This window comes from Siniperca chuatsi, linkage group LG5 (genome assembly GCF_020085105.1).
Source record: "Siniperca chuatsi isolate FFG_IHB_CAS linkage group LG5, ASM2008510v1, whole genome shotgun sequence".
NCBI lineage: Eukaryota > Metazoa > Chordata > Actinopteri > Centrarchiformes > Sinipercidae > Siniperca > Siniperca chuatsi.
Window position 1 is genome coordinate 17,303,916 of NC_058046.1, and position 23,952 is coordinate 17,327,867.

The window sequence follows — 23,952 nt, forward strand, 5'->3', positions numbered from 1 at the left end:
CATCATTGTCTGAGAATCTGTTACACATTATCTGACTGTCGCGAGTGTTCTACTAAAAAAATAAATAAATAAATAAAAAATAATAAAACTCTTCGTGTTCGTCATCCTACAAAAGAATTTATCCTTTGCCAAAGGCAATGTATGGTGGTCAGTGATTTAGCTTCCTTATAGGTTTCATTCATACCAGAAACTCCTACCTTTCAGTCTGCAAGCAATAAAGCGTTTCCTCCCACATGCATGCGCAGTTTGTTTGTGTTAATTAAAGCCGTGTGGGTGCTCAAAGGATCCATCTGACAAAATATGTGTCAGCACATTAAGGAAAACCATAACACACCTTGTACTGTCAACACAAACCCAGTGGAGTGTGTAGTATCTGACTCTCACGCGTGTTATCAGGGATTTGAAGTCAGGCATTGGGTGAACTTAAATAGAGCTGCAACAATTAGTTGATTAACTTTCTGTCGATTGACTAATCAATTAATCACCAACTATTTTGATGAACAATTGTTTAAGTCAATTTTCAAGCAAAAATGGCAAACATTTTTGGTTTCTGCTTCTCACGGGAAAATTTTTTGTCTTACATTATAGTATATTTAATATTTTTGGGTTTTGGACAATTGGTCGAACAAAACAAGACATTTAATGACATCACCCTGAGCTCTTGGAAATTGCGACATCTTTCACTATTTTCTGATTAATCGATTAACTGGCAAAATATATTTGTTAGATTAATTGAGCATGAAAATAATCGTTAGTCTACTGAAGAAGCAGTCATCAAATCATCAATTTCAAGCAGGAGTTTTTTAGGCCTGGTATCAAGCAGATGCTGTTATATCAATATCAGTTAACCCTCACCCCCACATGACATTGCATGTCAGAAAAAGCCCATTTAGCACTGAATGACTACGAAAACACACACACACACACGCAGCATAGCTCAGTGGCTGACGCCAACCAGGGCAAAGCAGTGATGCAGATCAAAATCCAGACCAATTTGTTGAATCTTGAATAAGTGACATATTAATGGAGAGGAGCAAATGCAGGGGATAGTCAAGATTACTCCAAAAGAAAAATAAGAGACGTGTGGTGAGAACATAGTCAAAGAAACATCCTGCATGGGTAACAGAGCTCTCCTGTGAAACTTCACTTCCTGTACTTAAAACAATGTTGGGAGAACTTGTCTCCTGAAGCAGGACAGGCTAGCACCCCTGTTTACAACCAAGCAGGCCTTCCTGTCATTGTCTAATCTGCGACTTACCAGGCTAAACAAAACACAGGTTTCTGGACTCTGGGACTTAAATCTGTCCCACCTCAATGCATTATTAGTAATCTAAACTCCTTTTCTTTCAGCTACTGTATTTCTGTCTACACACAGAGGGTCTTCTGAAAGCTTGGGTCATGTAGCTTAGTCATGCTGGTCATGAGTTTGTGATTGTGTGCATGCCTGTGTTTGTGTAATGGGAGAAATATAGCACATTTGGTTAGGTAAGGTTTGTCTAAAAATTAGGATAACATCCTCAACTGAAAAAAAACATGCTTTCGATATCCTGGGGTGGACCTGTATCAAAGCAAACTAAAGGGTCCACATCTAAAAAAGCTACAAATGTAAACCATCAACTGTTTACTCTCTGGTGAGGGTACAAAGTCTCATTCCAGAAACTACTGTGTGTGTGTGTGTGTGTGTGTGTGTGTGTGTGTGTGTGTGTGTGTGTGTGTGTGTGTGTGTGTGTGTGTGTGTGTGTGTGTTTTGTAGGAGGGTGTGTCTTTCAACTGACAACACCAACACGCTACCAAGTGCAGTTAAGGGGACTTTGAACAACAAAGCATGTGGGCAATCTACTGTGTAAAAGACCTCCGATCTGGGCAAATACAAATATGACATTTCACATGTGCCATAAACCATCAGCAATTAGCCAATAAAAATGAGTTTTGCATGCACTACTACTACTACTACTATCTTGCAGTTGATCTAAAGTAATTTAAGGCACTAGAAGCAAAGTAACTGTCCTTTTAAACCAAAAGAGTTTTTAACAGACAGCAATAAGACATTGACAGCTTGCATACATGAAGCTCAATGACTTACAGTTAACAAGGGATATAAAAGTAACTGGACTTGGCTTTATATAGTATAGAAATATATAAGGTGTAAATAATAAAATGAATGATGGCTGAATTTCATGTAACTGCTTGAGTTTGTTTCAGGGTCCTGGTATTGTAGAGGCTATCACACTGTCATGGCTTACTGGGACACTTGAATAGAACAGAGCCATTGTTAATGTTATTAGTAACACCTGTGCTTTTCCTACTGTGACATGACAAAACGTCTTGTGAAAAAGGCCTATACCAATGTTGCAGATCAGGTTAGGATGTCCTTAATTATCTGATATTTTAATAACTTCACTGCCGAAAACCGTATACGTGACATCTACAAGTTCAACAAAGAATGACAATCAACCATTATATCATCAAATCTGACTTTCCCATACAACCTTATTAGTTAATTCAATGTTGTTTTGGAGTTGTGGATTAATTGAACGATACATTTTTAAAAGTGTTAACAAAAACATAGGTGGATAGAGTACGGCCTATAACTGCTCTATAGGAAAAATGCAATGTGCAAATAACTTCTGTTATGAATTGGCGCTATATAAATAAAAGTGAATTGAATAAAGAAACAAGAAACACATTTCTTCAAAAGATCTAACTAAGACTAACAGAGTTGCTTCTACATGGTTGCCTTGTTTCAGTGACTGCTGACTCCTGACCCCAGAGAGCAGAACCTCATGCCATGCTCTCTGTGGTTGACGGCTTCATTAGGCGGTTGTCTTAATCCTAATCTAACTTGACACCTTTCCCTGAATGGAGGTCAGGGCTCCAGACTAACTTTTTACATTGGTGGCACTGGTACATCTAACTTTGTCATTTAGGTGCACCAACACATAACACAGATAATGTTTTTTAATGGACTTAAATTTAGTAAAAAGGTAGCTCTTCTCTGGCTATATTATAGGCAGTGTTGCATTGCTTCATTTTGCTGCTTCCTGGCTAAAATGCTGCAGGGAGGGGGGCTGCTCTGAAAGCTATGCAACTGTCACAGCACAGGACGTGTTTCTTGGAGACATTGTGCTTTAACGTTTCAATTCGGAACGTTAATGCCCCGACAACAAAAGCTATGCGTTGGCCACACTCTTTGCAATAAATGCAGAATAAGATTAGAATTGAACAATTTAAATAACCCTAAATATTGTTTCTAGAGCAGCAACAGTAATGTTGACAACAGCAAAGTCACTACATAAACTCAATATTTCACTGGAAACAAATCTAAAATGTCAATAAAATAAATCATATTCCTGACATCAAAATACTGAGTGAAATTTAGAAAGAATGAAGAACACAGACATCAGTCAGTATCAGTCCTTCCTCTGCTGCTGATGTGATTCACTGCCTGCAGGTAAGTTACCTGATAGAGGGAGGAGGGGCAGGTTTGTCTCAGCCAGCATTAAGTTTACAAGAATTTGCCAAATTTTAAGATACAAGACAAACTAAACAGTTAGACTATGTACAGACAGCTTTTGTTTTAGCTTGTTTGTAACAATTCGCTATTAGCTGAGCTAGCACACTGTGGTTGTGTAAAACATAGCGGCAGTGGATCAGACTGCAGACAGAGCAGAATAAAATATCGCTTTCTACATTTTTACATGTTTATGTGTGTGTGCGGGTGTGTGTGTGCATATGTATGTGGAGGAGCTCAGCCCCGACACAGAGAGCGGGGGGGTTGGCTGCAGCGTGATAATAAATTACACCAAAACATTAAAAAGTGCCGATAAAGGAACCAGTAATGTCGTGCTTATCAATACTACGGTCTTTAATAATTTTGCCCCAGGGCTCATTTAATTTAACAGGAGTTTAGAAAAGTCAGTAGCAGTGGGATGGAATAACAGGAAGCTAGAAAGTGAAAGTGTGAGTACAGTATATATATATATGTGTGTGTGTGTGTGTGTGTGTGTGTGTGTGTGTGTGTGAGAGAGAGTTAAATAGTGGTCATTTTGAGGTTGACCCTGGAGTGTTACGAAAGCATCCGTTCCTTAAACTGTCCCAGTGCAGCTCAGCTAGCCTTCAGCTAAAGTTTTTTTTCAGCATAGTAAAGAAAGAAAATGTTTCAATCTAGGCGAGGCCCAATTATGATGGGTGACTGAATCTGTGCTTAGTTTAGCTACCCGCCCTTGTAGACCCTTATTATTCTTTGACATAAGCAGATAATGTAGGCTATACAAATAGTCTTTACTGAGTCAAAATGCAAGTTCAGTTGTCAAACAATCTATGAGGAAATGATGATGCAAATGAGATGGTTACATATAAAGAGTGTCTCAAGAAGAAGCATGATTGCTGAATTACCACTAGACTACAGAATGCTACGTTTAAGCATCAATAATCAATCCTGGGAATCTCTCTCTCTCTCTGTGGGTGGGGCTGTCACAAAATAAAGTGTGCTAAAAGAGGCATGATTACACTTCCTGTTCAGATGGTTGCCCTTGTGAAGAAGGCAGGAAGTGGTTTGAGATTTGCTCAGGCACTTCACAAGAAAAAGTCTTCATCAGGTTTACTGTCAAAAGAAACGAAAAAAAGATTCTTGTGGAAATCACTGCAAGAAAAAATATTTACTAAACCTACTGAGAAAAGTATCAACAAACCTAGATTTTTAGGTTTTTATATATGATTATTTCAGCCATCAGTGAGGTTAAGGGCACAGTGGAAAGAGAGCCACTCGTTCCACTAAGTCAGCAACTCCCCTGTCTTAACCACACATGTTCTCATGAATGTTTACAGTTCCATGTCAACATCTCACGTGCATGCTGATTCTGCCTTTCTATCATTGCAGCTCCATACTACTACAGAAATCATTTAATCACACACTGCTTTGCTCTCTTATCTATCATATTCCCCTCACTTTCTCTCCATTGCTTAATTTCTCAACCACTCCCTGCTGTTATTACACCTGCATAACAATGTTCATTAAACACACAAACTTATAATACAAAATTGTTCTACATAATCAAACATTAAACAAACCTAATGCTTGGCCCAAGAACACACCCAGTGTACACCCGATGTATGAGCTCGGAGTTGTGACAAAGCAAACAATTAAAGGAAAGTGGTTGCCTTTCATAAGCATGTGCCATTAAGCTCCTCTTATCTTCAAGGTCTTTGCCTTCATCTCCTCCCTCCTCCTTGTCAGGCCTCCTCTCGTCTTACCGTTTGGCCTCCTCCAGGTGACACAGGTACTCGTAGGCGATGTTCTGTCGTCTCCTCTCATCCATCTCCTCTGCTGACAGCCTCTCATCATCCTGAATGGCTGGAAAAGGCAAGCAAATTTAAAATCACATCACTGTTTTTCATTTGTTGTGCTTTCTTATTGGTCTTAATTACACATGATTACAGTTAAAGTAGGGCAGGGGAAATTATTACCATGATATAATTAGTAGATAATATAATAGGTAAATTTTTTTATATTGATATATTGCGTATGTCACAATATGGCAAATGTAAACAAAATCACATAAAAAATATTCAAAGCATGAGCTCTGTTCCACTAAACTGACATTAAAAGTACAGTATAAGCTGATGTACCTAAAGTATAAAGTTATTTTGCTTAGTACGAGTTTTAGGGGAACTGTACTGACATTGACACGCATGGTACAGGCATACATTAATACAACTTTACAATACAACCAGATCACAAGCAGTGAGAGGATAATTCTTGTTAGAGGAGAGTGTTTATTTTGACTGTTAAGAACTTGAGTGCCCCTCAGAAACTGCACGCTCCAATGAACCCATGAGGAAATGGCCATGTCAAAGTGGCCTCAGTGGGGTGCCCAACTGACAAGTGACTTCTGCTGAGAGTTGACCTTTACCTGAAGCTTAATGAGATCTCCTCCCCCCAATGCTTCTTACCCCACTCTAATCCAATCAAATCTCTTTATTTCTGGCTGAGTGAAGGGACAATCTCAAACCCAGGGGCTCAGTTTAAGAACCGAACTTTCTCCCACTGAACCAAGCACCATGTCCTGTGTTTGAGTATAGCGACTGAGGTTTCACATGGAGTAGAATGGTTTTTATGGCTTATCTCTTCTTTATTAGGGTGTAGGCATCAAGTAAGACTGAAATAAATAAATATACATACATACACACATACACACACACAAAATGAGGTGTCCAGCCTCTTGGGTGAAATGTGAAATGCCCTGAACCCTCATGAGCACAGTATCCGGACATCCAACCATAGATCAGTGGCCCAGCCGTGCAGTTGACATGAATGCAATGCAAATGTGTATGAACACTCATCTCAACCCCAGTGCAGCCATTACACAGTACCTCTACTGACTCACTCACACTTCCTGGAAGAGCCTGTCTGCACTCTTGCACTGAGCATTATATTTAACCCTCAGGATGGGTTTGTTGCCTTTGTGTGTCACAGGTTCACAGGACATGAGTTAAGAGGTCTATGATTGTGACTCATGCTTATGTTAGGGTTATTCTACCGAACCTTTTGGGGGGGGGGACTGACTTTGCTTTTGGGTTGGTCCATTTCACAGGCAAATCCATGAACTATGGTTAGTCATTTATTAAACTTCATTCCAGGGAATGATTTACATCACTTGCAAGTTAAAATGCATGCAGAGGCAACCTTACTGAGGACAAATGTGGCCTGTTTCACACAATGACAAGGCCAACAAATTAAAGATAACTTGTTGGTTCCTAAGACTACACTATCTCACAGTCTGTGCAACAAACTATACATTATTTGTGCTCATTTTTTCTAGAGACACACCTCTTTTGAATCCACAGTAGCAAAACAGCTATCTATGATCACTGCATAAACTAGGGTGGCCTGTATGCAGAGCAGGACAGAGTTGGTCAATGAGATTCAATGGACCAAATCAGAGGCAAAAAGATTGCATTGATGACATAATTGATTGGTATTATCTCTCAAAGTTGAACTTTGCCCACAGATCTTGGTCAGTGACAAGATACATACAGTAAATTCTTGACTTTTACAGAGTTTAGATATGTTTTTATATCAGTTCGCTCAGTTACAATCTTGACATACTCATGTGGTCAGTTATAGATTTCTCAACAGCAGCAAAATCAAAAGTTAATGGGTAACCCATGAGAAAATGCCTTATGTGTAGACATGCTGATATGCTGGCTACCACCATTAAATAAATAGCCTAGATAAAGAATCCCTGTGGCGCAGTTGGGGGCACTTTGAAGGAGAAGTACAATTCAAAACGTGCCTGAGTTAAATTTACGGGGAGTGCGCAGCTCCCAAAACAACATCTACAGTCTGGCCCTGAACTTACCAATTGTATAAATTAGCATTAACGTTAATTTAATTAAACCAGGTTGTGACCTAAAAACCTCTTTCATTGACAGTTTGTTCACTCTCGTTCTCCTCAGACCATATTTCATTTCTATTTTGCCATATTGTCAGGGATTGCCACACCTACTGAAGGTGTCCTGTGGTTCAGTGGAGCCAGGTGCTGCTGAACCACCTGTTGCTCATCAAACATCCCTGTGATGGCACCTTACGTTAGCTTGTATTCATCATCTGTCCCTCATAACCATGCGAAGACAGGAGTTAACGCTATGATAGCTTAAAAACGGTAAGAAAAAAGTGTAACTTACTTCCATAGCGTGGCTTTTGTAAAGTTGCGGTTTCTTCATGGTACATCTTGCGTCGTTTCCTCCACTTGTGAACTGGTCTGAACTGGAAATAACTTCAGCCTACAAGCTAATGTTTCAGCAATATGCCGCGCCTCTTGGGATATATTGATATGAATAAAATACCTGGTGTAGCTAAGTGGAAAAATGCCGAAAATGGGGCACCAGTCTTCAAAAGTTTCATGAAAGCACCAACTATCACTTGCAGCAGACAATCCCCATGGTGTGCACTGCTTTGGCGTGACTCCTGAACAAAGTGATATCTTGCCCCCGCCGCAACGCTCTGAAGTGAAATGATTGACGGGACAGGAGATGGAGATTTAGCACCTCGCACCACCTGCTGGTCTAAAGGTGGATCATGCTGCATTCAATGCCACTGGGAAAAATGGCATTACACCATTACTTCTCAGCACGGCGGTCCCTGTAGCTGTGCTGTAACTTTATTCTCCTGTTCTGTATTTAAGTTTATCTTATTTTTAGCTTCTATTTTATTTTATGCTTTTTAATTCTTATTTATATGTGTTTCTTTTATATCTTGTCTTAATGCCGTTTTATGTCTTAAAGCACTTTGAATTCCCTTGTTCTTGAAAGGTGATAGACTACAGATAAACTTGTCTTGCTTAATAAACCTCAATCTGAAGACCCCTGAAATAAAATACTGCCAGTTGCATATAGGCAAGTCAAGTTAATATTGTATAAAAATCTTCTTAACATCAAAGTAAACTCTCGCATGTATCAATGAACCCACAGTGTCACAGTCATTTTTTTAGTCTGTTAATAATTTCAATGCCTGAATTCATCCAGTAGGCGGCAGCATTAGTCTTAGATTATGAATGAGGTAACTGTAGGGAACACGGCCACATATGTATGTGTTTCCCTGCATGTCCTTTTCTCAATTACCTGGTATTCTGAGAGGTGTTTCTAATATTTTGTCTACTCATTTATGTTCAGGTATACTAAATATTAGAAAAAGCGCTCAGAATTGTACAGTGCAATTCAACAGCACCACAAACTACGGCCTCCGAAAAGACCATAATGTTCTCTATACTGTAATAGTTTCAACAAAAACTGAACATTATAACCTTCATAAAGATATGATTTATTATTTATTTTTCATTACACTGCAATACCTTTAGTTAGGTGTACCTAACAAGTTTATTTTGTATGTTTAGCTTCTGAAGCACATGTGATGTATGGAGGTTAATTTTATTCTGAGGTTTGAGATAAGGGTTGTGAAATAAAAGCACAGCATAATTAGCTAGAGAACATAACTTTTATTGTATATATGTTCAAAAGCCGCATGGTCTGCAATCCCTGCCTTTCCAGTTTCTAACATTATTCACAGGGCTTCATTTGGCAAATATTTCTTCATATATTTTCACACCTTTGAACATACAGCTCAGTCATCCTATGACTGGCAGGCCCTTCACAATAATATACACAACTTAATTCTCCACATACATTTGATTACCTCCATAAAATGGATGAACAGAACTTACAAGAGTGATACATTCACATTTTTCCTCAACCAAAATCAGAATATTGCCATCATTTTCTGCCAGAAGAATGAACAGTCAGAACACAAAGTTGAGCACAAAAGAACAGAAGTTTTCTTACATACATGCAAGTTTGTGCATACACACACATACGCACACACAGAGTAGCAGGTGAATAGGGGCTTAAAGCCAAGGAAACACAGAGATGTACAACAGAGATACAGTAGATGGACTTATCGCTTGGACAAAGCAGGAGACACATGAGTTGATCCAGGACCTTATACACATATAACTCAGAAGTCCATCAATATCAGCTTTGATATGTACATTATTTACACTCATGCATCCATACGCAGACCCACACACACATACAGTACTCTCTCTTATACACACACGCACACAAGCATAAATACAGTACATATAATAATACCCCAAATATCTCAAACATAACAGGTAATATAATTTCTCCCCAATATGACACAACAGGTAAGATCTGCCACTAATTAAGGTTTTAACACATCCAGAACCATACACTTCAATCCTTCTATTGCCACTGACAACAGTCAGCAGCGTTGGACTGAGACTGGGAAAAAGTCATCACTTTTTATATCAGTGCATTTATTCAGAATCTGTATGCCATACTTTTCTTTCAAAAATATTGAAGTTATATGATCAAAAAATATCTGTTGCACAATAGCAGCACATTTCATTACGTATGTCCAACTGAATTGACAAAATCTGAGAAAAGGTTGGGTCCATGGAAATGGGTGCTCATGTACAGTACCACTTTGGAAGCTTATGGGTTTTTTTTGTTGAGTAGCCTTGACAGAGCCAACTGTAGTGCAAGGGCAAACTACCTCTACGCTGCAATCACAGATACCACAATACAGAGAAAAGCAGGAGGACACAGGCTGTTAGCCACAGAAAATACAATCCACAGACACAAATTAAACAAGACTGAGAGCAACTGAATTGTTATGTTAGATATATCTAAAAGAAAGGCAAAATTTAGTATTTTAATACTTTGAAAATAGCAACATGATCTTATTATCATTATCTTTAGCAGTATGCATTGAGATTCCAATGTTGAAAGACAAGATACATAACTATTACAAGGTAGGTCATGTTTTCAAGTGTGAGATCATGGTGAATAAGATCTTAGATGAAAAGTCACAAGAAATGACAAATCTCAATTGTATCATCCAGTTTTGTATTTGTTTCACAACTTCAAATGTAAAAAAAGCAAACATAATTTGAGTTGAATTTTTCCCAGATGATTTAAGATACAAAGTCAAAAAAGCCAAAAAGTTTCCTTAGGAGACATTTTCATCATGGGTGGCACCAATTAGCCTTCATAAAGAGGTGGTTGTTATTTACATTATTACTTTGTAGTCATGCATGGTAACTTACACCATTTGATCATATTATAGTTCATTGTTATCTATAGTAACAACAGGATTTTTTTTTCCAAAGAGATGCGGTTAAGACCCTAATAAAATACTGTATTGGCCACATATTTCACATATATACACAAAAACACCATGATTATTTTATCTATTTACTTCCTGTTCAGTTTCTGTCTGTTCCTTATAACCTTTGGACACCACATGACTATGGGCAGACTGCTCCAGTTAAGGAGAGGCACATTTTAAAAAAGGCTATTCAGTATTTTTAAAAGGAAGCAGCATGACATGTCATTATCAACATCACTGCCACAAGCGAGATCCAACACAAAGCTAAATCAGAAGGAGAGCTCATGAGAGAGGTTTTGAACAATAACACATGGAAGGGGACCTGGAGTAACAACATTTGGATAAAATGAATAAGTCATCAAAGTCATAACGCAGCAGAAAATAAAATTTGTAGCCTCAGATTCAACATACCATACAATTACTGGTAAAAGAAAATACAGTTTTTCAATATGCCCTTTTTGATTCTTGGTTGGATAGGTAATGCAAAGGGCTTGGTGTCCTACGTGAATTATCTACTTTGAAAAGGTTGCAGATGTCTGAGCAAATGTCATGTTGAGCAAAATGCAGTATTGTGTCTACAGGAGGGTGCAAGTGTAGAGTGGGGGGAAAAGTGCAGGGTATATGTGAGTGTCTATTTTAAGACATGTATTTGCACATATATGTATATATATCTATGTGTGTTTTTTTATATATTTGTGTATGTTGACTTTGTGCACACTGTCTACAGCATGTCCTGTGTATGTGGGCAAGCCAACTGTCATACAGCTGTGTCGCGTGACCACTCTGTCTGATCATCTATTCCCTACGTTGTCACACAGCAGGTTGGCTATGCTCATTACAGCTTGTTTTTCACTTTTCTCCCCATCTGGCTTGTTTTAATAAGACCATATCAATATTAAAAGCCTTGAGCTTTAACCATGCAGTGACTCCACACAAGGCTGCAGCTGGAAGGTGCAACCAGTCACTGAACAAAACCACCAAAAGACTCAGTACCAAAACCTATGCAAACTCTCAGCTCTGTCTGTGAAATCTCCAGACAATACATTCACAAACTGGCTGAGCTTAATATTGACTAACAAGGAATCTTTGTATGATAAAAGTAAAACAAAGTGGGTTGCTTTCAAGCTACCTAAGATACGTTTGCGAAATGTGATTTATAGTGTTAAGATGTGTGTATGAACCAAGCCATTTGCACTCCTTGCTCAACACTCCCTGGGCTTCCTCTCAGATCCACCCAGGTTTTATCCAGGTTTTACTTCAGCTGATGAACGCCAAGCTGGTGTTACATGAGGACATTCGCCCTCGTGTCAGGCAACCGGAGTGCAACCAGGCCTCCCCCGACGAGCACAGAAGAGGCCATGAGGATGGGGATGGCCTTTGTGATGCCAACGAGAGAACCAAAAATCAGGTTCCCTAAGACTGCTGCCAGCTTACATAGAGCATTACAGAACCCAAAGCCTGTTCCTCTGGAGAGAGACAAATCAGGGACAGGAGGAGGTAAAAGGTAGAGAAGAGAGAGAAATACGTTAAAGTTGATTAAACCGCGTCTTTGTTTTTAATGTGTATGTATGTCCATTATATGTAAATCCATGCTATGTCCTCATCTAATCTTTGTCCCCTCACCTCCTGACAGTGGGGAATGACTCAGTCGTGACCACATCCAGGGAGTTCCAGGCAGAGATGCTCAGGCCATTGTAAAGGCACAACATGAAAATCATCATGGACTCACTGGTACCAAACCACAAGAAGAAACAGCTGATGCCTGAAAGGACCATAGAGCCACCTGAAGGACATACAAACACACACAGAGCAAGAGTGAAAGAGCAAGAGTTAGTGCCATTCATTTGACTAATGTTCAACTAAATTATGGGGGATATTCAAAATTGCCTCCCACACTCAATGATGGATGTCACATCCATAGCATGAATCATTTCAACATCCTATAGTCAATGTGAAAACCAATTATTGTTAAGTGCACACACAAACATGAACCACACTCTTACCCTCCATTCTTACCTAACATGGACAGACGTCCAATTTTGTCCATGAGAAGAGCAGACACAATGTTGCCAGGCAGAACAGCCAGAGTCCCCAGGAAGTTGATGAAGTAAACCCAGTAGGCACTGTAGTCATCATCAAACGTCATCTGGCATCCCATCTTGTTGTCGGTGAATGTGCTGTTCACCACCTCTGTGCCATCTATCAACTTGGATTCGTCAATGTCTGCCCAAATAATACAAAAAAAATCACAATTTGGCAGAAATTACAAAACATACCATCTTCGATGTGTATTTATGTCAAAGTAGGAGTTCAAGAATCCTAACGTCTCACCTGTGTTGAAGAAAAAAGCATAAATTAAAGTACAGTTACGGAAGAAGGAGCCCACCGATGTCACATCATCAAAGTAGCAGTTGCGAAAGGTAGAGTCAATGAAGGTGACAGATTTCAGCTTCATATTGATGAATCTGAAGAAACACAGTTAGATTCTGCTTTTAATATTCTATCACACACATAATAGCTACAGTAATATCTAGATGCTAAATCTTTCCATTTGTATTGTACAAATATGGTCATGTTTAATTATAAGGACTCTGTCATTTTGTATCCACTAATCCTGCTGGTAAATTGACTTATCCTACCGGTCGTTGATGAAGAGGCCATTTTTGTGTATCTGGTTCTCCAGGGTGAAGTTAAAAGTGAAGTCTTCAATGCGTTCATTGTTGTGGATCTTCACTTTGGAGGCATAGTCATCCGCCTGAAGGTGTTTGATGACATCAGGGAACCAGACTGACAGGCCATAATACCTGCAACAAGAAGGATGCAGTGATAACAGGATATCAATAATCAATTGATCAGCCAAAGAATGTTGATTTTGGACTGAGATCTGACAGAAATGTGGATAGATTCTCTCTTAAATATGCAGTCAGAAACAGACAGAGAGGCAGACAGACACAGTAGAAGAACAGGAGACACCTGTGGTTTCTGTTTGATTTTAACAAGCGTTTTCATGGTGTTTTTTAATCTCTGGCTGCTTTCACTCCTATCTCTGCTCCCACTGAGATACCAGTGGACCAGTATATATCCACAGACTGTGATTGATTTCGAGGCCATGCAACTTCTGCACAGAAGAGAGATCAACATGACTGAAATGCAATGTGGCCGTAAGCCCAACTGCCTACTACTATTCTCTGACTGGAGAAATTACACTTGTCTGATTTTTCTACAACACAAATGACATCAGAAAGAAGCTCACCCGAATGACAGCGTGAGCCACACTATGGATAGTCGCATCATGTTTTCTCGCATAGGGTAGTTGAAGCACTTCATGAGATTCAGATAGATCTAAAGAGAGATAAGAGGCTTGTTACACTTTATGTGATCAAAAGACAAAATTGGGGTTGGGGAAGTGGACAGAAATGAGCTTCATAATAAGAAAGAAATTGAACAGCTGGCAAAAAAAAAGCCTTCTGCTGCAATTAATGAAAAAGACAAATATTTACCCCATGTATTTCAGCCTTTATCCTAAAGAAAGCCTTGGAAACTTGGTTACCAGATTCTGACTCCATTTCTACCAGTTCATCCAGCTGTTTGGGGATCTTGATCCTGTTTACCTGGGAATGATGATTACAGTATAATACGATAGGTGTAGTCTACTGTATATTCACGCTGCATTCAACATTAATTTCTTGACGTGATTACGTAAGCAATATCATGCATCTTACTCGTATTATGGTTTTTCACTTATTTCTATTTGATTTTCTTTAGTTTCACGCAAGATTGAAAGCACATAATAACTGTAATAAAAATCTAATCAGAATCAAAAAGATGAATGTAAACAGTGTTTACTACAGTACATGATCAAGTCAAGAAACGTGTTCACTAAGAGGCTTTCCCAAAGTGCAGCTCACGCAGCAAATAAGCCTGAGCGACACAAAACAGCTTTCAGAACCATCATAATTCATATATGATCCTGCATGGTGAAAGCATTAAAACCTGTCCCAGCAATGGCAGAATATAAGCCTCTTTGCTTCCTTAAGCATCAGGATACCCAGCCAAGACAGCGCACAGCAGAAACAAACACTCACGGTGAAGACTTTCTCCGGTTGCCCACGTGCTCTCATGTTGGTGTCGTGGATCTGTTTGAGGATCATCCAGGCTTCATCATGCTTCCCCACCTGACAGGAGGGAAAGCGAGAGAAAAAAGAGAAGACAAGATAAATTCTTGGGATCAGCACCAGTCTCGCTTACTCAGGGACAGCAGCAGTCTCACATCCACAATCGTATATACTGTACATAAATAAATTCCTTTGATTTATCCAAGATGGGCCAAAATTATAAGAGTCACGACAACGGTGACTCATTTTACTTCAAAGGGTAATTATCCTGCAGCAGCAAACCTACTGTCACAGATCTCCAGGGTTCTATTTTGCAGACACATATAAGGCCTTCTCCAAGAGTTTTGGATGACTCATACTGTTTGGTCTAATTAAACATCTGTTGGGAAATGTCCAAGCACGCTCAATTTGCCTGACGTGTTATTCTAGAGATGTCAAATGTAAAATTGATAAGTGAGGATGGTTGGTGACACTGTCACAGCACCTTCAGGCGGCATTCTTAAAGATACAACTGTAAAGATTAATGACAGATTAGAATAGTTTCAGTGCAAATATTTCTTAAGCTGTAATAATGAACACCAAGAAAACAGAAAATATCATTACCTCAAGGTAGAACCTGGGACTTTCGGGCATGAACGTAAGTGCCACCACAGCACACACACAGGGCAGGGCACAGACAACCACAAACACCCTCCAGCTGTGAAACTGGTATGCTGAACCCATACTGAAACTCCAACCTGTAAACGGGGGCATATAACACCAATGACAGGCAGGTCTGATACAGATGGATGACATGGTAGAATAGAAGGTGAAAACATTTAAATACTTAATGAAAAGTGCTTCATTTACATTTTCTTGCACATGGTGTGTACCTCTCTAAAGCTATATAAATGTCTAGTAAGGTATATAAACCTGATATAGTTAAGATCAGTAGTACAAGACTAATTGAAATCCACAAATGTAACATAATAGACTACACATATTATAGCAACAATGTCATCAAGATTATCCCACATCAAAATAGAACTGTTCACCATAACCTGCTACATCCATAAAGAGAGTAGACAAAATAATGTCAACACTTAAAGCAGCATTACTGTAACTTTTGGCCACCTGGGGGCAGCAGGACAAGTTGCAAACGCAACTCTGACATATTATCACTGCACTGAACTTGTCAGCAAACTTAGCTGCTTATTTACACATCCATATATTCCATATTGGGGTATTTAACTCCTTAACACTCCACCAGCTAGTCAATCACTTTGTCTGTTTGCAGATTGGTGTTGGGCAATAATAATAAAATAAAATATTCGTTGAGGATGATTTTGTGACTAAAACGAAACAAAAAGTAATCATTGAAAAATGAGAACTATGTTGAAATTATTATATTTTTTGTCAACGAATAAAAACTAAACAGTAATGTGAAAGACAGATGAATGAACAAATGAACTAATTACTATTTTAATGCAAAGTCTTATTCAATAACCTGCATGCATCTGTGGAATCCCACATTGTAACCTAGCTCCGGATTAGCAAAATTGTTTCCTCTGCCGCCCAAAAGTACCTCTTATTCAGAAGTTGATTTAGCCGCTTGACTTGACTATCGTTAATAAGAAGCACCTTGCATTCAGTAACAATCTGTCTCAATCAGTAATGCTATCTGACTTTCTTGGAAGAAACAGATTGTATTTAATTAATCTACAATCCAATGAAAATTAGACAAGAAAGAGGAAAACAACAAATGTAACCATGGTAACGGTACACAACAAAGAACAGCTGTAGCCACAAAATGCTTAGAAGAATTAAAAATGCATGACAAAAATAAGACTAAAATATGCACATTGATAACATCCAGGCACTAGATGACACACTCCCCTCCCCTACCCCATCCCATTCCATTCCAGTGGTTGCCAGTTTGTTGCACAACCTGCATATTTATTGGTCGAGTGGAGTGAGATTCAGACTCAGAGTCATATCAAGTGATGAATCTTTCGTGATAGAGTAATGAATTCATTTTGCAACATATAGCTATACATTAGCCATAGACTGTATGATCATGTCAGTATTTTCAGATTTTTATATTAACATGAGTAACACAGCTGGCTATAAGGGCTAACATTAGACTGCTATATGAGATGACACCCTCAATAAAAGTCCCATTTTCGGTCTAAACACTATAATGAGCAGATTTACAGTAGTTCTGAACTTACTTTACCTTCGACATGACACATTGGTAATATATTGGGATCCCACGTCCCCTCCATTCCTAAAGAAGAGCGACCGTCTTTTCATAAGCAGACCAGTCCGCCACAATCACATTGCCTGCATAAACTTGTACTGGCCCCGGGCCATTGGTTATGTCGGACCCTGGCCCACTTCTAAATACCCTCTGATATGCATCTTCGTTATAACGTTACATTGTTTGAGGGAACTATAACGTTAGGTAACTGGATGCAACCGTCACTAATGCTAAGCTCCTCAGGGATTGAAGCTGTTATTTTTCTAATTTTGACAGTCGGTAGTTGTGTATTTTGTTTAAATATGCAGAACTGTAATTTCATGGGTTATTGTTGTTCAGACGAATACACTGAGATAGCTAATATGTGATAACATCAGTGTCCATTTTTTCCACACTAACTGGCAACTATAACATGTGATACCAACGTTGTTGTTCTATTGGCTCACAAGCAAGCAAGAACCAAATGTCAGACATCTCACACAAAGATAAAAAACATTAATTTTGGACCCGTCAACATTTTTAAAATGACTGAAGTCACAATCATAATTTTTTTTTAGGAAAAGTGATACTTTTATTCCGCACTTTTCTAAAAGCTCTGTGGATGTTTTAATTTTTTTAAATATTCATCTACATAAAAATTTTATCAATATAACCTTTAACATACTATAACACTACTTGTACCTGTTTGTATTATTTATTATTCAGAGTTAATATTCAGACTTGAAACGCTATTCCATGAAATATTTTACATTATTTGTTCCAGATGGCATTCACTTTGTTTGCTGATAAAGCTACATGTTGGTGTCTTACTATAATGTAAAAAATTCAAGTAATCCTGAAAATAATTATTTTTCTGCAAACAAAACCAATGACATTAATCTTTCTAGTCATAACTGCTTGGTTCTCGGACCAGACCACAAGTCATGGTTTAACTGATGAATTATATAATGCTCAATTTGAAGCCAGCAGGTGGTTATTTAGCTAATCTTCAGCTCACTGGGGCATAATAAAAGCAAATTATGATTACTTAATAAGTCTCGAAAAAATGCTTTGAGGAATCAGTGACTTCTAACAGAGAAGAAGCAGAGAAATTAATAACATGAATTATCATATGCAGATGACACTGACGAAACTAACATAACGCCATAATGCCATACTCCCACCCACACATATACACAAGTAAATACACAAATATACATACAAACTTAGACATCAAAAATTTCCTTTTTACCTTTTGCAAAAGCACACTTATTTTTAAGCAATTTCTAAACCATTCAGTGTAGAAAGGAGAGCAGAATTAGACATTTTAAAAAAGCATTAGTAATAATGAAATGTATCTTTCAAAATGTGTAACTAAACTAAACAATTTTTCCCGCAGACCTAAAAAGGGTGGCACTAAATATGACATTAAATTCAAAGCATTGCTGTAAATTTGTGGTAGAATATTCATTCTCTCTGATGTTATCATGTTATATGCAGGAGTTTATTGTGTGCAGTGTTAAAGTTACTAAAAAGGAATGCTTGTGATGGTATCTCAGGGAAGAACTTAAGTATATATACTGTACTGTAATAGAAGGATCAGCCGGAATGTAATCACAAATTTACAATGTACTGTATATGTAGATCTGTATTTGCGCTTTCATTGACTTCATTTTTTAGAATTTTTGGAAGCAAACACAGAAAGGGGTTGCCATGTCAGTTGTGACCTCCCACGTTTCTTGTCAGATCATGCTTCATGGAGATGCTGCTCCAATGGGAATAGCACCATTATCCACCAACAGGCGTAGGAGGGGAGTCAGGGGGGGTGGAGGGGGTTACTGCTAATGGTTTTGCCAAAAAATGGCTGCTTGGAATTAATCTCACAGCATATTAAAATCCAGCTTTGAAAGCAACACATATCAACTGCTAAAAACAACTATTCAAAGGGGGGTGGGCATCTGTCATAAGTGATAAAAATGCATCCCAGAAAAGACCAGAGAGATGAAAATGTCTCACTAGAAAGCAGAAATCAGTCTGTGTGTGTGTGTGTGTGTGTATGTGTGTGTATGTGTGTGTGTGTGTGTGTGTGTGTGTGTGTGCTAACAGTGCATTATTTGATGTACAGAACACAATACAATGTGCAAGATAAACAGAATATGTTTTCACTGGCCAGTTGAAAGTTTAGCTTTTGTGCTGAGTAACAATCTCATTTGTGAGACAACACACATTAGCAATGAGTCTATGACTGGGTTTCACTCTCCTAGTGTCTTCTGTTGGGCAGCATGAGTAATGACTTTCATAGACGACGCCTCGCCTGTGTGTATTCCTGCTTTCTCTGAGTCCCTTTATTTATTTCTCTGTCTTTCTCTGTGTGTGTGTGTGTGTGTGTGTGTGTGTGTGTGTGTGTGTGTGTGTGTGTGTGTGTTCGAGTGTGTGTGTATGTCTGGAGCGACTCAGAGTGAGAGAAAGAAGTAAAAAAAGAAAGAGACAGAAAGAGACAGAGTAACACAGAGAGAGAGGGAATGAGTTGTTCAGCAGTGATTGCTTTTTCTACAGAAATGCAGTGTGGCTTCCTGCCCCTCAGGGTTAGTGTTTCACCCATGCCATTGGAAATCTCATTATAGGGATTATGTACATAATTGTCTGAGCCTATGGATGACTGAGTCAGCAGTGCTACTATTCCTAGGCCTAGATAGATAGATAGATAGATAGATAGATAGATAGATAGATAGATAGATAGATAGATAGATAGATAGATAGATAGATAGATAGATAGATAGATAGATGGATAGAGAGAGACAAAACAGGCAGATTTTAAGATCTCTTTAGGAATAGTCTGACATTTTGCCAGGCTACCTGTTTCCACCTGTTTACAGTGTTTATGCTAAGCTAAGCTAACCAGCTACATATTTACCATAGATATATGAGAGTGGTATAAATCTTCTCATCTAACTCTTGACCAGACAGTGAATAAGCATATTGTCACAGTCTGTCATGTTCTCTCCAACCACTCCCCTTCACTCTGCACTCCCTCACCTGCATATTGATTCCCAGCACCTGTCACCCATCACACACCTGAACGTCATCAGCCACTCTACCCCTCTATAAATTACAACTCCTCACCTCAGTCAGTGTCTGGTCTCGTTCATATGAAGGACAGAGCTACGCTACCTACCTTCGAACACTCCACGGACTCACCCACGACGTTACGCCACGGCTACCGCCACTTTGAACCCGATCCCGAATCCCGACTCCAGTAATCTCCGGTCTCCTGAGTGTGTCGCTCCAGCCCGGCTCCCGTCTGTCTCCAGTCTCCTGAGTGTGTCGCTCCAGCCCCGGCTCCCGTCTGTCTCCAGTCTCCTGAGTGTGTCGCTCCAGCCCCGGCTCCTGTGTGTCCCCAGTCTCCTGTGTGTGTCGCTCCAGTTCCCAAACCCTTCTACCATCAGCGAAATAAGGGACGGTATCATCTCCACTCATATCCATTCCATATCACCTCTTTGTAATAATAAACTCTCTCAGTCTCCTCACCTTTGTCTCCGGTCGTTCTGTCAAACGTTATATCCTCAGCCTCCCTAGTCCTTTTATTGCTGTGGACGAGTTACTACAGCCGGGATTTTCTCCGGTAGAGTAGAAAAATGCGAAGTGCTGCCTCGTGTTCCTGTTACACCCTGATCAGTTCCCGTCTGAGCAGACACAGGTAGCCTTCGTGGTACTTCGGCTGGCCGGTCCGGCACTGCACTGGGCTGGGTCCCTGGCGATTAAGGAAGAGGCAGTTCTCCATTCTCTGGACCTCTTCTTGGCGAGATTCTGCCAGGAGTTTGGCCCGCCGAACCTATGGTCATCCACTAATCCCCAACCTGTCTGCCAGCCGCCTGCCTCCAGCCCTGAGGCGCAGGCGCCGCCGCCGCCGCCTGCCTCCAGCCCTGAGGCGCAGCCGCCGGCGCCGCCCGCCTCCAGAGGGTCCCAGCCGCCGCCGCCCGTCTCCAGAGGGTCCCAGCCGCCGCCGCCCGTCTCCAGAGGGTCCCAGCCGCCGCCGCCCGTCTCCAGAGGGTCCCAGCCGCCGCCGCCCGTCTCCAGAGGGTCCCAGCCGCCGCCGCCCGTCTCCAGAGGGTCCCAGCCTTCGCCCGCGCCGGCCTGCAGCCCGGAGGTCAGCAGCCGGCCAGAGTCCGCTCCGGCCTGCAGCCCGGAGGTCAGCAGCCGGCCAGAGTCCGCTCCGGCCTGCAGCCCGGAGGTCAGCAGCCGGCCAGAGTCCGCTCCGGCCTGCAGCCCGGAGGTCAGCAGCGGCCAGAGTCCGCGCCCGGCCTGCAGCCCGGAGGTCAGCAGCCGGCCAGAGTCCGCTCCGGCTTCCAGCCGGAGGACAGCAGCCGGCCAGAGTCCGCTCCGGCTTCCAGCCCGGAGGACAGCAGCCGGCCAGAGTCCGCTCCGGCTTCCAGCCCGGAGGACAGCAGCGGCCAGAGTCCGCTCCGGCTTCCAGCCCGGAGGACAGCAGCCGGCCAGAGTCCGCTCCGGCTTCCAGCCCGGAGGACAGCAGCCGGCCAGAGTCCGCTCCGGCTTCCAGCCCGGAGGACAGCAGCCGGCCAGAGTCCGCTCCGGCTTCCAGCCCGGAGGACAGCAGCCGGCCAGAGTCCGCTCCGGCTTCCAGCCCGGAGGACAGCAGCCGGCCAGAGTCCGCTCCGGCTTCCAGCCCGGAGGACAGCAGCCGGCCAGAGTCCGCTCCGGCTTCCAGCCCGGAGGACAGCAGCCGGCCAGAGTCCGCTCCGGCTTCCAGCCCGGAGGACAGCAGCCGGCCAGAGTCCGCTCCGGCTTCCAGCCCGGAGGACAGCAGCCGGCCAGAGTCCGCTCCGGCTTCCAGCCCGGAGGACAGCAGCCGGCCAGAGTCCGCTCCGGCTTCCAGCCCGGAGGACAGCAGCCGGCCAGAGTCCGCTCCGGCTTCCAGCCCGGAGGACAGCAGCCGGCCAGAGTCCGCTCCGGCTTCCAGCCCGGAGGACAGCAGCCGGCCAGAGTCCGCTCCGGCTTCCAGCCCGGAGGTCTCCGCTCCGGCTTCCAGCCCGGAGGTCTCCGCTCCGGCTTCCAGCCCGGAGGTCTCCGCTCCGGCTTCCAGCCCGGAGGTCTCCGCTCCGGCTTCCAGCCCGGAGGTCTCCGCCCGGCTTCCAGCCCGGAGGTCTCTCTCCAGTCTCCTCCCGATCCCCAGCAGTCCCAAGCCCTGGTCGTCCGCCAGAGGCCGCGACGGCCTCACACCGTCTCCAAGCCCCTGGTCGACCGCCAGAGGCCGCTCCGGTCTCCAGCCCGGCCCAAGCTCCTGGTCGGCCGCCCGACACACCGGATCCCTATAAGCTCCCGGATCGGCTTGGCCCCTAGGGACAGGCCGCGGTGTCGGGGGAAGGGGGGGGTCTTTCGGCCCTCGGGAGCTGGCCGTGGAGGGGGGGTACTGTCAGTCTGTCATGTTCTCTCCAACCACTCCCCTTCACTCTGCACTCCCTCACCTGCATATTGATTCCCAGCACCTGTCACCCATCACACACCTGAACGTCATCAGCCACTCTACCCCTCTATAAATTACAACTCCTCACCTCAGTCAGTGTCTGGTCTCGTTCATATGAAGGACAGAGCTACGCTACCTACCTTCGAACACTCCACGGACTCACCCACGACGTTACGTCACGGCTACCGCCACTTTGAACCCGATCCCCGAATCCCGACTCCAGTAATCTCCGGTCTCCTGAGTGTGTCGCTCCAGCCCCGGCTCCCGTCTGTCTCCAGTCTCCTGAGTGTGTCGCTCCAGCCCCGGCTCCCGTCTGTCTCCAGTCTCCTGAGTGTGTCGCTCCAGCCCCGGCTCCTGTGTGTCCCCAGTCTCCTGTGTGTGTCGCTCCAGTTCCCAAACCCTTCTACCATCAGCGAAATAAGGGACGGTATCATCTCCACTCATATCCATTCCATATCACCTCTTTGTAATAATAAACTCTCTCAGTCTCCTCACCTTTGTCTCCGGTCGTTCTGTCAAACGTTATATCCTCAGCCTCCCTAGTCCTTTTATTGCTGTGGACGAGTTACTACAGCCGGGGATTTTCTCCGGTAGAGTAGAAAATTGCGAAGTGCTGCCTCGTGTTCCTGTTACACCCTGATCAGTTCCCGTCTGAGCAGACACAGGTAGCCTTCGTGGTACTTCGGCTGGCCGGTCCGGCACTGCACTGGGCTGGGTCCCTGGCGATTAAGGAAGAGGCAGTTCTCCATTCTCTGGACCTCTTCTTGGCGAGATTCTGCCAGGAGTTTGGCCCGCCGAACCTATGGTCATCCACTAATCCCCAACCTGTCTGCCAGCCGCCTGCCTCCAGCCCTGAGGCGCAGCCGCCGCCGCCGCCTGCCTCCAGCCCTGAGGCGCAGCCGCCGGCGCCGCCCGCCTCCAGAGGGTCCCAGCCGCCGCCGCCCGTCTCCAGAGGGTCCCAGCCGCCGCCGCCCGTCTCCAGAGGGTCCCAGCCGCCGCCGCCCGTCTCCAGAGGGTCCCAGCCGCCGCCGCCCGTCTCAGAGGGTCCCAGCCGCGCCGCCGCCCGTCTCCAGAGGGTCCCAGCCCGCCCGCGCCGGCCTGCAGCCCGGAGGTCAGCAGCCGGCCAGAGTCCGCTCCGGCCTGCAGCCCGGAGGTCAGCAGCCGGCCAGAGTCCGCTCCGGCCTGCAGCCCGGAGGACAGCAGCCGGCCAGAGTCCGCTCCGGCCTGCAGCCCGGAGGTCAGCAGCCCGGAGGTCAGCCAGCCAGAGTCGCTCCGGCCTGCAGCCCGGAGGTCAGCAGCCGGCCAGAGTCCGCCCGGCCTGCAGCCGGAGGTCAGCAGCCGGCCAGAGTCCGCTCCGGCCTGCAGCCCGAGGTCAGCAGCCGCCAGAGTCCGCCCGGCCTGCAGCCCGGAGGTCAGCAGCCGGCCAGAGTCCGCTCCGGCTTCCAGC

General features: G+C 43.2%; 2 protein-coding genes across 3 annotated transcripts in view; both read right to left on the minus strand.

Annotated features, from left to right (window-relative positions):
- Positions 1 to 8,017, minus strand: part of iqgap2 (IQ motif containing GTPase activating protein 2) — a 40,124-nt gene extending 32,107 nt beyond the window's left edge. For both annotated transcript variants that reach the window (XM_044197736.1, XM_044197734.1), the window contains exons 1-2: positions 7,687 to 8,017; positions 5,254 to 5,353 (exon numbers count right to left, since the gene is read on the minus strand). In XM_044197736.1, coding sequence (XP_044053671.1) covers positions 5,254 to 5,353; positions 7,687 to 7,732 — 146 coding nt within the window. In that variant the 5' untranslated portion in view covers positions 7,733 to 8,017. The remainder of the gene's footprint in view (positions 1 to 5,253; positions 5,354 to 7,686) is intronic.
- Positions 8,018 to 8,981: 964 nt separating this feature from the next.
- Positions 8,982 to 23,952, minus strand: part of sv2ca (synaptic vesicle glycoprotein 2Ca) — a 37,904-nt gene continuing 22,933 nt past the window's right edge. The window contains exons 5-13 of the mRNA XM_044197065.1: positions 15,409 to 15,542; positions 14,776 to 14,865; positions 14,191 to 14,301; positions 13,944 to 14,032; positions 13,330 to 13,494; positions 13,022 to 13,155; positions 12,707 to 12,913; positions 12,314 to 12,473; positions 8,982 to 12,156 (exon numbers count right to left, since the gene is read on the minus strand). Coding sequence (XP_044053000.1) covers positions 11,973 to 12,156; positions 12,314 to 12,473; positions 12,707 to 12,913; positions 13,022 to 13,155; positions 13,330 to 13,494; positions 13,944 to 14,032; positions 14,191 to 14,301; positions 14,776 to 14,865; positions 15,409 to 15,542 — 1,274 coding nt within the window. The 3' untranslated portion in view covers positions 8,982 to 11,972. The remainder of the gene's footprint in view (positions 12,157 to 12,313; positions 12,474 to 12,706; positions 12,914 to 13,021; positions 13,156 to 13,329; positions 13,495 to 13,943; positions 14,033 to 14,190; positions 14,302 to 14,775; positions 14,866 to 15,408; positions 15,543 to 23,952) is intronic.